Source organism: Electrophorus electricus, chromosome 2 (genome assembly GCF_041902795.1).
Source record: "Electrophorus electricus isolate QZ-2024a chromosome 2, ASM4190279v1, whole genome shotgun sequence".
NCBI classification, from domain to species: Eukaryota; Metazoa; Chordata; class Actinopteri; order Gymnotiformes; family Gymnotidae; genus Electrophorus; species Electrophorus electricus.
The window spans coordinates 12,829,962-12,844,794 of NC_137498.1; the positions used below are offsets into that span (position 1 = coordinate 12,829,962).

The following is a 14,833-nucleotide window of genomic DNA, read 5'->3' on the forward strand; positions in this document are numbered from 1 at the left end:
CCCATCTACACTTTCAGAGATTTAGAAACCCATGAAACAGTGTCATGTCTTATAGCCTAAACCAATTCTACAATCATAGCTATGGGGCAGATGTACCTATAGACTGGTAACTCAGGACACAGTCTAAACTCATTTTGTGCTTCACCTCTATAAAGGTGTAATGTGTCATTTTAAGCAGGTAAAAATAGAAAGCACACTCATCTGGCTTTTGCTCTTTATTTTTAAAACAGAAATACATTCTCACAGTGAATTAATGGCTACAGTCAACAATAAAGCACTTGACATAAAATGATATGCACATTTATGTAAAGATGGAGGCTAGGCAGGACGCACGAACGAGCCGACAAAAGTTACGTTTATTAACACCAGACAACAGACAACGTAGCACATTGTATTAGTCTATCACCGACAACATCCACTACTAAATAGGAGACTTATATACACGCACAGTAATGACACAAAATGAGGAGCAGGTGTGAAACACAGGGAGGGCGTGGTATACACACACACACGCACACACACAAGGAGATGTCTGGGAGGAGGGGCCGAACCATGAAAATTTTACTACTACTAAATAAATTACATGCAGAAAAGCTAACAATTCACAGCTTGTATTCAAATCACCTTTCAGCAGATTAACCCCTAATGAGGCATTTATGGTGATAAAACATAAAATACTTGCTATTTACTTGCTACCATACATGTTTTTGTGTGTTTGTTTTTTGTCCTATTTGCTTGATTGCATTTGTGTGTGTGTGTGTGTGCATGTGTGCTTAATTTGAAGTTAATCTGATGCTGGCATCTTCTGTAGAATCTGCATTATCCATTGGAGTGGACGTTGGTTTGGTTTTCTGACTGTGTACTACAGTGGAGAAAGTCACATCATCCTGTAGGAATAACACATTAACAATTGTTACATAACACATGTTTACAAAACACACATTCAGTATGATACACACCTGTTCTTGTGTTGTTTTGCATTTTGCTTTTGGATTTACAGTTGCGTATAGGACACTCGAATCTTCATGTAGAAACACAGAAATGGAAAATAAGCAAACTTGTGTAAACACTAACACACACTTTCACAAAAATACTGTATACAGGAGTCTATACATGCATACAAATACACAGTTCAGATGCACCTATGACCATCATGTGAAGAGCAACAACAATATGCTATATGTGGTGTGAAATCATTGGTACATGTCCAGAAGACCCCGTTTTCATATGAATGCAGTGATAAGAGCTGTGCTCCATAAGGGCACAGGTGAAGTGAAACACAGGTAGAATTTAGTGGTAAATAATCCTGGTCCAAAGAAGGACGATATAACCAGCCTTAATACCTACAGGTCAGAAGCTTTAACATCAGTAGTCATGAAATGCTTCGAGAAGCTGGTTCTGTGTTATGTCAAGTTCATCACTCCCACCTCCTTGGACTTTTTGCATACAGAGCAATCTGCACTATGCAGTCACAATCAACACTATGTCTGTACTCATCTGGACCTTCTAGGATCTTATGACAGAGTCATGTTTGTAGACTTCAGCTCTGCTTTCAACACAACTAAGAGTGGAACCCTGCGTCTGTCAGGGTATTTTCAACTACCTGTCAGATAGAAAGTAGCTTGTGTGCCTGGAACCTTATCTGTCAGAGCCCCTATCCATCAGCACTGGGGTTCCTCAAGGCTGGACACGCTCAGCCCTCCTCTTCTCCTGCTACACCAACAAGTGCATCTCCAGCTATCATCAAGCAAATAACCCTAACAGGACTCGTTAGCAACACTGACGGGACTGCTAGTGGAGTCAAGTGGCTCGTCTGGCTTTGTGGTGCACTAAAAACAACTTGGAGGTCAACATGCAAAAGGCAGTAGAGATGGATGATACATTTCTGAAATAAGACAACTGTCCATCTCCCTTTGTAACTCAGTACAGTAAGTGATGTGGAGTCTGAGCTTCCTACACACCACCATCTCCACTGATTTCAAACTGGAGATCACAACAGCCATCATAAAAAACATTCATCAGTGTATCAGGAGCTACTTTGTATCAGAAACTCACCATGGACCCCATACAACTAGGGAACCCCACACACTATCTGTATAAAACCCTCTGCTCAGGTATTTATGTTTCAGATCCCACTCCTTTTCCCATTGTGTTTCAGTCCCTCAGTCGGTCCCTGCCCCCGTGCCTGTCGGTGACATAACCCCTGGTCTCATACCTGCTCCTGGACCCATCTTGGCTTCTTTACTTGCTCCTGGTACCCTGGATTCTGTGTCGGCTATTGAGTCTCCTGTTCCTTTGTCTTGTCTGGTTCCTGTCCCTGCTCCTTATCTGGCCTGTTCTGTTCCTGTTAGTGTCCCTTGTCCTGCTGTTCCAACTCCTGGTTTTGGGGGGGGGGTTACTGTCACATCCACAAACCTGAGCATTCCCATTCTTCTGGGTTTTCATTCGTCTCCATGGTTCCCTGTCTCCTCCCCTTTCATGCTAGCTGTTCCTGGTTTGTCCCTGATTGTAGTGTTATAAAACCCCGTCCCTACGTATTTTGTTTGTCGGTCATTGTCTTTGTCTTAGAGTGGCTTTCATGGTTTCTGGTCAGTTCTCGTTTGGTCACTATCATTGCATTCGATCTCATTTGTTCTCCGTGTTTAGTCTGATCTGCTGCATGTTGCTTTCCTTGTTTAGTTCTGTATCTTCGTCGTCAATATTGTTTGCTTATCTTAGGTAGCCCCGTTCTGTGTTGTTCCCGTTTGTCTGTCTTTATGCTCACTGTTATGTTTCATTATTGTTGTTCTCCGTTAGTCTTCCCTTAATGTTTTATTCACTTGTTGCTCATTTCTCGCCCTCACCCTGTTATCATATTATTCTTCTGTTAGCCTGTTTGTTCTTCATTCTATAATGTGTTGTTAGTCTGTGTCGATTATTAAACTTATTATTTATTTATTCTATTCAATCAGTTTGGTTCGTTATGGCGTCGTCACTTTGCACAAGTGTTCGCTCTCCACCCCTCCCGCGTTACAATTAGTTGTTGCTGACCAAGTGAGGGGTGACGTCTTAGAACAGGCCAGACGCTTGCAGACAGCCGAGTTTTATTTGTAGCGGAATAAGCAACAATTATGAAGTGAAACAGGCGAGGGTAATAGCCAGATATACACACACCAGGGAATTGCTCAGTACATGCTGATAGACCAGCGATAATACTTGGTGGGGACTGAATGCAACCAGAGAGAATAAATAGTCATACTCCCATATGACTGTTATAAATGAACGCTTTGACAATGATTGTCCTGACACTGTATTGAAAGTGTTCTGGCCTGGTCTATAAATAAGGTGTTTTATTTTATTACTATTAAAATGTTGATTGATCTCTAATGCCACACCATTCTACCAGTCAAAGAAAGATCAGACAATATATGTATAACTCCATGATAGATCGTCAGTGTGGAAGCACTAGAATTCTTTATATCAAGGCAAGTGCCACATACAACACATGCGACTGATCACATTCTTGCAGTGCTTGTCTTTGTTCAGTTTTCCACCTCATCTCATTGAGTATGTCTGTGTTTAGTGAGGGGTTTGGTGTTGTGTCTATACAGGCAAAGGTCTGAGTAGGAACCATTCTAACAGAAATGGACATTTATAGAGATGATCCAGTTAGATTCCCGTTCTAATTAGATTCCTGTTCCCATCGTTTTGAAGACTTAAGCGTCTGTCACATCTAACTGCCACATCACTCCTTTTTCGCCTGAGTGGAGCAAAATCAGGTGTTTATGGGCGGTCTTGATATTGTTTAATTTTGGAGGTAATGTAGTACTACAGAAATCAGCTAACACTATCTGACTTGTTAATCTGGTTTTTGTGACTTTGTGTTAACGGATGAGAAAAAAATAACTAGTAAAGTGATTGCAGCTGTTTTTTTCTCTCAGAAAGAAGCAAGTGCAGCACCATCCTCTGGTTTTATATTAGCTCTCACTTCCAAACTGCATTAATTAGCAGGTTTCAGCTAGATGAACTCAGCACGAACATTGATCTTTAATATAGATATATAGGCCTCCATTATAGATCATCGGGCGTGAAGCGAAATTACTCGCTACCAGAAGCGAATTCATTACCTTCATAGACATTCCATACATTTCTTTAAGAATTTAAAGGCTCAATCAAACCAGCTACAAGATTAAGAAAAAATAAAATTGGAAAGAAAGCAATTTCAAGACTTTGTATATAAATGCTTCATTAGAATTATAAATTCTATAATGCCCTCAGACAGGTAGCTGGCTATACACTGAAATACACTGAGCTACAAAGTAAGTTGTCATGACTATGTCATTTAACCAAGAAAGTCAGAACATATTCCTACTTGTAGGCCAAACTCTCATCTATAAATTTTTTGTTCTTGTGTAAACCAGATCCTGTGGTCATCTCTGGTCTCTTGCAGAGATGTTGTTATTAAAGCTACATAACACACCTAACAGCTCCGAATGTGCCTGCACACACAAACTGCATAATACATACAGGTAAGAGATACGGATCGCAAAATTAATGAAATATTGAATTATTTGGATGAAATTAATTAGACAAATATTCACAATTTTATGTTAATGTCTTACATTTACAGGAAACTGGTGTCAGCAGTTTATAAAAAATAGCTGGAACCTAGCTTGAACCTAATCACACATTTTCTCATAACACATGCTAGATTTTGCATAACACATGCTAAATTGTAATTACAGGCATACTTTGGAATCAGATCATTTCTTAAAAGTTTTATGTGCATTAAACCTTTGCCTGCACCTCTGCCATTGGTTGTAGGTAAGTGGGACAGGGATAAATAATTACAGTAACAGAAACTCCAAATATATCACTTTTATTGTCAAACTGACATCAACATTGACTAAATCAACTTTTATGACTGTTTGTTTACACTTATTTGCAACTTGTCATAGCAAAGCATTACCTCTTATTTTAGATGTTTTAAATCAAAAATCTAAAATAAGAACACATTAGTGATTTTGATCCAGCTGGTCCACCTACATTAATGATCTGCAGAACGATAATGTAACGTGGAGGCAGACAGGACTTGACGCACATGTGTAAACAAACATTCTTCATTTCCAAAACAGGTAGATACAATGTCAGAAGTAACAAAATGATGCAAACTAAACACTGACAAGGGAGAAAAACGATACAGGAACTGCGCAGAAACAATAAAATTGTGATGGAACGTTTGATACTAAGACATCGAAGCTCTTAATACAGTGTACTGAAGCTTGAATCAGTTACTATTACCACTAATATAACCACTAAAGTTACTGTTACCACTAATACTACCAGTAAAGTTACTAATAACACGTGACTAATGATGTTTGAAGCTTCAAACGTCACCGAACCACAGGATGAGGGTGTGACTGTTTCATAAGTTTGGCACTGTCCTATAATGTATCTTTTTACTAAAAAATTGGAAATGTGCAAATTATAGAAGCCAAAAGGGAGAGTAAACATTTCATAACATCACCCTGTTGTCTGACAGTAAGGTTTTGTATCAAGTTTTCGCATAAAAAGGTAAACAATGATTCTAAACAAATTATTGCAGAATTTAATTACTAAACATCTTTACTGATCATCCTTTTTTTTTTAATGATATATGAAGGCGGTGGAGTGTTGTATTGTTTATAATGCTGCGCAGTTTTGAATCTATAGCTGCTATAATTTCTGAACACCACTGCTATTAGTTATAGTTATAATAAGTATAATAGTTAACTATTATATATGACATACTTAATTGCTCCAGGTCCAGTCACCTGATGGTACTGATGGTACCAGCCAACTGATGATGGTACTGGAAATCACTAAGAGATTTTCAAATAGATGGATGCATGACCATCAAGTTATAAGATGTAAATGTCTGCTTATAGATTGTCTCTCTCCCTCCCTCCTTCTCTCTCTCCCCCTCTGCCCACCCTCGCTCCCTCCCTCCCTCCTTCTCTCCTTCTCTCTCCATCCCTCATTCTCTCTCTATTTCTTCCTTTCTCTCTCTCTCCCTCCCTCCCTCCCTCCCTCCCTCTCTGCCTTCCTCCCCTCTCTCCTTTTCTCTCTCCATCTTCCCCTCTCTCTCCCTCCCTCCTACTCTCTCTCTCTCCTTTTCTTTCTCTCCCCCTCTCTCTCTCCCTCTTTCTCTTTCTCCACCTCTCTCTAGAGCAAATGAGAACAGTAGAAACTAAATAAGGAAACTAAACAAGTCGTGTGTAATATGGGTATATAACTGACTAGAACCTAAACAGGACAGGAGACAAGAATCATTAACTACAGGCATGAAATACAAATACAAACAGAAGATGTAACTAGAAACAGACAGAAGTAGAACTGCAGATCCTGCTGCTGGATAGATTTTTTGTTTTATGTAGTACAGTAGTTATCGGTACAGACCAGTTGCTATATGCAGTACGGCCCACCGCGTGCAGTGAAGTTGATGGCACACACCTGCCCCTGGTTTAATGTTGTGTGTGTCTGTGTGTAGTTAAACCCCTGTTGGTATGTGCATTAGTGTTGGTAATTTTTTGTGTTGCTAGTCCTACGTGTATTCATGTTAAACGTATATGTTTGTGTTGCCGTCGTTAGTGTTCCTGCCAGTGTTACGTGTATTCGTGTTATCCATTTATGTTGTGTGAATGCCGCCGTCGTAAGTGTTATGTGTTAATAAATGTCTGTCAAAGTCGAGGGAGTCTGTGCGTCCTGCTCCGCGCCCTGTGGCACTCCAGCTGTTACAGCAATCAAGTGGCACATACAACAAATGCTACAGATTCTTGAAGTGCTGATGTTTGTTCAGTTTTCCACCTGATCTCACTGAGTTTGTCTGTGTGTCTAGTGAGGGGTCTGGTGTTGTCTGTACAGGCAAAGGTCTGAGTAACAGAAATGATCCAGTTAGATTCCCATTCTAATTACAATCCCATCATGTATGAAGACTTAAGCGTCGGTCACATCTAACTGCCACCACATGGGTGGAGCAAAATGAGGGGATTATGGGCGGTCTTGGTATTGTGTAATTTTGGGGAACGTAGTCCTTCAGAAAACAGCTAACACTACTTGTGACATTGTTTTAATAATTAGTATAATAATAGCAACTGCTTTTCTTTAAGAAAGAAGCAAGTAAAGCTCTTGCCCCTTCAAGTGAATGAGGTTTTTCACCCGGCAGATTTTTCTTGTGTTCGGTGTCAAAGATTATTTATACTGCAGATTTAGTGTCTGATGCTGCCTTTAAATTTAACCTAAATAAGATGCCTTAGCAAGCAGCATATGTCAGAGGGAGAACAGTGATCACACATTTATTCAACAGTCTTGGATCTGGAAGCATAGGTAGCTGAGATATATGTACACTGAGAGAGACTGAGCTACAACGTCATTTGTCATGGCATACTATGTCATTTCAACCAAGAAAATCATAACATATTTATATGTGTAGGCCAAACTCTCAACTATAAAGTCTTGTTCTTGTTTGTCCCAACTGTTGTGGTCATCTGTGGTCTCTTGCAGAGATATTGTTATTCATCAATTGTTATTCAGGACAGTAAATCACTCTACCAGCTGTGGGTTCCTCTTGGATGTGCTATGACAGGGATGCTGCTTGTATGTGGTTACTCTTTGATTAGTCAGTGTTGGACAAACTCTGCTGTTGATCAATCAAGATCAGACTAAAGAAATTCTGAACCATATGGAGTGAATGCTGGAGCAGAGCTGAGAGTGGAGCTGGAGCAGAGTTGGTGGACTGAAGACGTACATTTGGAGAACTCTCTCCTGGGGGGTTGTGCTCTCTCTCTCTCTCTCTCTCTCTCTCTCTCTCTCTCTCTCTCTCTCTCTCTCTCTCTCTCTTTCTCTTTCTTTTTTTCTGCCTGGAAGCCCCAGCAGACATGCTCTACTGTTCCTGGCCTGGCCACCCACTTCACCTTCTTTAACCCCTTGCTACATTGAACTCATGAAGCTCGGCTCTCCGTGTAGTATTTGTAATGAGACTGATGGAGTCCAGACGCTCGCAGATGATGTTAATCACTGATAATTTATTAAGAGAGAGGAAATCCAAAGGTGTAGTCAGAATTCTCTGCACTGGTGGATTGAGGCTGAGTGAAGAGCCAGCTATATTTTTCTATATATTTAGAGTGCTGACACCAGTTTCCTGTAAAGTATCCAATCTCTACACTGCACGTTTAGTAGGTCAAATCCTATCTTAGGCTGGCTGAACCACTGACAAAGCAGAATATATTAAGACAGGAATTTTAGAAAGGTGGTTATGCATATTCTCATAACAGGGGTGGGACAGGGATAAATAATTACAGTAACAAGCTCCAAATATGTCACTTGTAATGTCAAGCTGACATCAACATTGACTAAATCAACTTTTATGACTGTTTGTTTACGCCCATTTGCAACTTGTCATAGCAAAGCCTTGCTTCTTATTTTAGATATTTTAAATCAAAAATCTAAAATAAGAACACATTAGTGATTTTGATCCAGCTGGTCCACCAACATTAATGATCTGCACACTATGCAGTTTTCAGAACGATAATGTAACGCAGAGGCAGACAGGACTTGACGCACATGTGTAAACGAAAGTTCCTAATTTGCAAAACAGGTGGACACAACGGCAAAATTAACAAAATGATGCAAACTAAACACTGACTAAATGGAACACCAAAAAGGGAGAAACACGATACAGGAACTGTGCAGAAACAATAAAATTGTGATGTAACATTTGATACTAAGGCATCGAAGCTTGTATCATACTGTGTACCGAAGCTTGTATCAGTTACTATTACCACTAAAGTTAATCTTACCATTAATATTACCACTAAAGTTACTAACAACACGTGACTAACGATGGTCGGCGCTTCAGACGTCACTGAAGCACAGGATGAGGGTGAGACTGTTTCATAAGTTTGGCAGTGTCCTATAACTTGGAAGCTTTTTCTTTTTACTAAAAATAATTGGAAATGTGCTAATTATAGAAGTCAAAAGTGAGATTAAACGTTTCATAACGCCAACCTGTTGTTTTTACATAAAAGGGAAACAATGATTTTAAACAAATTTTTTCCGAATTTAATTACTAAACATCATGACTGATCATCCATTTTTTTTAATGACATATGAAGGCGGCGGAGTGTTGTAATTGTTTATAATGCTGCGCAGTTTTGAATCTATAACTGCTATAATTTCTAAGAACCACCAGGTGTCGATGTTTTGTCACCAGCTTTCAATGCTCCAAAGCTTCGAATCCTTTAGCAGTACAATAAGGAAGAACCTCAAACGCTTCACAGGACTTCGTCTGCACATCATTACCAAGAAGGAAGTTAAACAGTAAACACTAGAATAACGAGCAGGCTAATAACGTTACCAAACAACAATAAACTCACGGGAGGACGAGAGAGCGCACATTCAAAGACCCACAGCCAAGACGATAAAACAAGGGATATTTACACAAAGACTAACGAATGCAAACTAGACAAAGATGAAAACAGTGACAGAAAAACCAAACGAGGGGTCGGAACAGAAAAACCAAAACAAAAAAGCAAGTGTGTTAAAAACCTGAGAAATTCTTACTTGAACTGCCCAAGATATTTGTTACAATTAAAGGAGTATTTGACCATCACTGAACTAAACGTTACTGGTATTGCGCACAGATGACAGCACAACAACAAATATAACAGCAGAAAGTCTACAAGTAACTCAGACAACCAAGACTTTGCTAGTGTGGATACCAAAGAAAACCTTAAAGCTGGATTTATCATTTGCAGTTGGATTTGGATCAAAAACAATGTTTTACCTTTAATGGTGAGTCTGATGTATTTATATTTCTTCTTTGTAAGATAACAGATGTAGGCTCCCTTATCCTCTTCAGTCAGGTGTGATATGAGTAGAGAGAGATTTCCTGGAGAGTGAGCAGTACCCATCTGAACTCTATTTCTGTACTGTTCACTCTCACTGGTGATCACATCCCATGTTTGTCTTCTTGTGTTGTATTTCTGCCAGGTGAAACTCTCAGGTTTGGCGTGTGGGTCAATACAGGAGCAGGGCAGCAGTACTGAGTCTCCTGTGTATGCAGTGATGTAGTCTGTCTTCTGATTCTCTGCCAAACTGCAGCCTGCAGAAACACACGAGATAAAGGCCTTCACTATTAAACATGGCTTCACATGTACATGTAAAATGGTTATTATTACAATTATTAAAATGGTTATTATTACATAATTAATTGTTATTAAATATGACATAATTAATTATTATTATATAACACATACTCCATTATTATTATATATGACATACTTAATTACTCCAGGTCCAGTCACCTGATGGTACTGATGGTACCAGCCAACTGATGATGGTACTGGAAATCACTAAGAGATTTCCCAATAGATGTTGGTATGATGGATGCATGACCATCAAGTTAGAAGATGTAAATGTCTGATTATACTGATTATAGATTGTCTCTCTCCCTCCCCTCCCTCTCTCGGCCTCCCTCCATCCATCCCTCCCTCCCTCCCCCTTGTTCCATCTCTCCCTTCCCCCCTCTCCATCTCGCTCCCTCCCTCCTTCCTTCTCTCCCTCTCCCCTCCCACTAAAGTTATTACCACTAAAGTTACTATAACCACTAAAGTTACTAATAACATGTGACTAATCATGTTTGAAGCTTCAAACATCACAGATCACAGGATGAGGTTGAGACTGTTTCATAAGTTTGGCACTGTCCTATAACTTGGAAGCTTTATCTTTTTACTAAAAACTTGGAAATGTGCAAATTATAGAAGCCAAAAGGGAGAGGAAATGTTTCATAACATCACCCTGTTGTCTCCCAGTATAGTTTTGTACTACGTTTTCACATAAAAAGGGAAACAATGATTTTAAACAAATTATTGCAGAATTTGATTACTAAACATCATTACTGATCATCATTTTTTTAATGAAATATGAAGGCGGTGGAGTGTTGTATTGTGCAGCTTTGAATCTATGGCTGCTATAATTTCTAACAACCACCAGATGTCGTTGTTTTGTCACCAGCATTCAATGCTCCAAAGCTTCGAATCCTTCAGCAGTACAATAAGGAAGAACCTCAAACGCTTCACAGGACTTCGTCTGCACATCATTACCAAAAAGGAAGTTAAACAGTAAACACTAGAATAACAAGTAGGCTAATAACGTGACCAAACAACAATAAACTCACGGGAGGATGAGAGAGAGCGCACATTCAAAGACCCACAACCAAGACGATAAAACAAGGGATATTTATACAAAGATTAACGAATGCAAACTAGACAAAGATGAAAACAGTGACAGGAAAACCAAACGAGGGGTCGGAACAGAAAAACCAAAACAAAAAAGCATGTGTGTTAAAAACCTGAGAAATTCTTACTTGAACTGCCCAAGACATTTGTTACAATTAAAGGAGTATTTGACCATCACTGAACTAAATGTTACTGGTAATGTGCACAGATGACAGCACAACAACAAATATAACAGCAGAAAGTCTACAAGTAACTCAGACAACCAAGACTTTGCTAGTGTGGATACATAAGAAAACCTTAAAGCTAGATTTATCATTTGCAGTTGGATTTGGATCAAAAACAATGTTTTACCTTTAATGGTGAGTCTGATGTATTTATATTGCTGGTTTGTAAGATAACAGATGTAGGCTCCCTTATCCTCTTCAGTCAGGTGTGATATGAGTAGAGAGAGCTTTCCTGGAGAGTGAGCAGTAACCAGCTGAACTCTGTTGCTGTACTGTTCACTCTCACTGGTGATCACGTCCCATGTTTGTCTTCTTGTGTTGTATTTCTGCCAGGTGAAACTCTCAGGTTTGGTGTGTGGGTCAGTACAGGAGCAGGGCAGCAGTACTGAGTCTCCTGTGTATGCAGTGATGTAGTCTGTCTTCTGATTCTCTGCCAAACTGCAGCCTGCAGAAACACACAGGATAAAGGCCTTCACTATTAAACATGGCTGCACATGTACATTTAAAATGGTTATTATTACATATGACATAATTAATTATTATTAAATATGACATAATTAATTATTATTAAATATGACATAATTAATTATTATTATATATCACATACTCCATTATTATTATATATCACATACTTAATTATTATATATGACATACTTAATTGCTCCAGGTCCAGTCACCTGATGGTACTGATGGTACCAGCCAACTGATGATGGTACTGGAAATCACTAAGAGATTTCCCAATAGATGATGGTATGATGGATGCATGACCATCAAGTTATAAGATGTAAATGTCTGATTATACTGATTATAGATTGTCTCTCTCCCTCCCCTCCCTCTCTCGGCCTCCCTCCATCCATCCCTCCCTCCCTCTCCCTCGTTCCCTCTCTCCCTGCTCCCTCCATTCCTCACCCACTCACTCTCTCCCTCATTCCCTCTCTCACTCCCTTGCTCACTCAATCTCGCTGCCTCCCTCCCTCCTTCCTTCTTTCCCTCTGCGCTCCCTCTAAAGTTATTACCACTAAAGTTACTATAACAACTAAAGTTACTATAACCACTAACATTACCACTAAAGTTACTAATAACATGTGACTAATCTTGTTTGAAGCTTCAAACATCACAGATACACAGGATGAGGTTGAGACTGTTTCATAAGTTTGGCACTGTCCTATAACTTGGAAGCTTTATCTTTTTACTAAAAAATTGGAAATGTGCAAATTATAGAAGCCAAAAGGGATAGGAAATGTTTCATAACGTCACCCTGTTTTCTGACGGTATAGTTTTGTACTACGTTTTCACATAAAAAGGGAAACAATGATTTTAAATAAATTATTGCAGAATTTAATTACTAAACATCATTACTGATCATCATTTTTTTAATGAAATATGAAGGCGGTGGAGTGTTGTATTGTGCAGCTTTGAATCTGTGGCTGCTATAATTTCTAAGAACCACCAGGTGTCGCTGTTTTGTCACCAGCTTTCAATGCTCCAAAGCTTCGAGTCCTTTAGCAGTACAATAAGGAAGAACCTCAAACGCTTCACAGGACTTCGTCTGCACATCATTTCCAAAAAGGAAGTAAAAACACATCTGCAGATAAAAACACACCTGCATTCCACAACACACTACACACAGCTACAGCAGTAACGTTGCTACACATCTTATACACTCTACAAAACTACAATGTACTGAACACTGAAAACCCCCCCCAGACTGTAAGAATCACCACACAACTATGACCTGGAACTCTACAACTCTCTCAGTAGAACTCCACTGAAATTCTCCACCCACTAATATCCACAGTAGAGGGGAAGTGTGTTCAAGTGCAAAATAAATTATTCCTCCACTTCTTTCTCTCTCACATACAGAAACTCACACACATACAAACTAAATATAACAGTGAAACAGTGTCTTTGTAGTGTCATCACTTCCTCCTGAGCTTCCCAGTGTTCAGTCCCCATCCTCAGTAAAGTGATCCTGCAGTAAGAAGTAGTGCTACACAGTGATCCCCCTCAGCACTGTTTGGACACATCATTTCACTCCTGCACTTAGTGATCAGAGGACCAAACTGAATGTGTAGCTTAGCAAATATTAGACAGATCAGACAGGAAGAGCTCTAGACTACATGCTGATCAAAATAAACATTGATCATTTAATCAGGTAAACATGAGCATTGTCTGATAACATTCATATTATTCATAAAGTACAGGTGGAATGCAGCAGTCTATGATCATGTTGTAGTTTTCATACTATTAAGAAAAAATTACTTAACAGAAGTTTTGAAATCCACCCACTGACACAGAACCACTAAAGGAGTCACCAAAGTAAAGACCGCTTTGGATGTAGACAGTACAATGTCATCACAACCCAACAGTTATCACAGGAAGTAGAAACATTTTCTCACCTTTTCTGTTACTTTGTTCTTTTTGTTGTTAAAGCTGTCAAAAGCTGTTTAACAACTGTTTGATGATGGTGGATATCTATAAAGTAACTAATTGAGGCTGTAGGCTAGTGTGCACTGCACTGTAACAACAACAAAATAAAATAAAAACTGCAAAAAGACAAACCCCCTAAAAAGCATAAATAGCAATAAATAAATGTATAAATATAAGAACTGAGAACAGCAATAGAGAGAGTGGGCTTCCTTGCCTAGTACCTCTATGCAAATTTTGTGATGGTATTACATTAGTACTGACTGTGGCCTTAGGTGTGGTTTTAAAGATTTTACACAATGTGAGGAGAAAAACTTCAGGTTTTCTTTACTGAAGGCCTTCTCTGCATAGCTGTTTCTAATATGTGGAGTGAGGTGTAACGTATTTGTCACGGTTGGCCGGGCAGCCAGCGGGAGGGACACGCCCACTCCTGCTAGGGATCACACTAAACACCTGCCTCATTCCCAGTCTCCTGCCTACTAATCACCTTCACCTGTTCCTTGTTCGTTCTCTCTATTTAAACTCACAGGTCAAGAGAGAGTGCAGCACATTAGTGGCCCGTCGGACTACTTGCTCCCAACGTGTACATCGCTACAAGGACTATTGGAACAGAGAAGTGTTTGTCGTTAGTAGTGGTATCGTCAAACATTGACAATGGAAAATAAAGAGCACTTTGGTGCAACCTTGCCTAGCGCTTCCTCTGAACTGCCACCGTCACCGTATTAGGTTAAGTAGTCTACCATGTTAATAGTTGAGTGTCTCCTTTGATGAAACCAGTTTGATCAGTGATGGAATAATATGTTCTAATCTAATGGCTAATGCTTTGCTAAATTTTTTTTTTTTCCATTTTTTATTTTAATGTTTCCAAGAGATGATATAGTTTTACTTAGAGATGGGGTTTGTACTTAGAGATGTAGATTTCATTAA

The 14,833-nt window shown here is 39.3% G+C and overlaps 1 protein-coding gene across 1 annotated transcript; it reads right to left on the minus strand.

The window, feature by feature from the left end:
* Window positions 1–211: 211 nt before the first annotated feature.
* On the minus strand, window positions 212–14,495 carry LOC145643455 (polymeric immunoglobulin receptor-like). The gene is made up of 4 exons (XM_081694698.1): window positions 14,477–14,495; window positions 11,607–11,924; window positions 9,803–10,120; window positions 212–887 (listed from the first exon to the last, which is right to left on the minus strand). The coding sequence occupies exons 1-4, from the start codon at window positions 14,493–14,495 to the stop codon at window positions 883–885; spliced, it is 660 nt and encodes a 219-aa protein (XP_081550824.1). The 3' UTR covers window positions 212–882.
* Between the last annotated feature and the right edge of the window lie 338 nt (window positions 14,496–14,833).

What these genes read in the sequence shown, in the direction of transcription:
- LOC145643455 (XM_081694698.1), bottom strand. An exon ending in CATCAGACTCACCATTAAAG is followed by an intron (nt 10,121 to 11,606) that starts GTAAAACATTGT and finishes GTGTTTCTGCAG; the next exon opens with GCTGCAGTTTGGCAGAGAAT.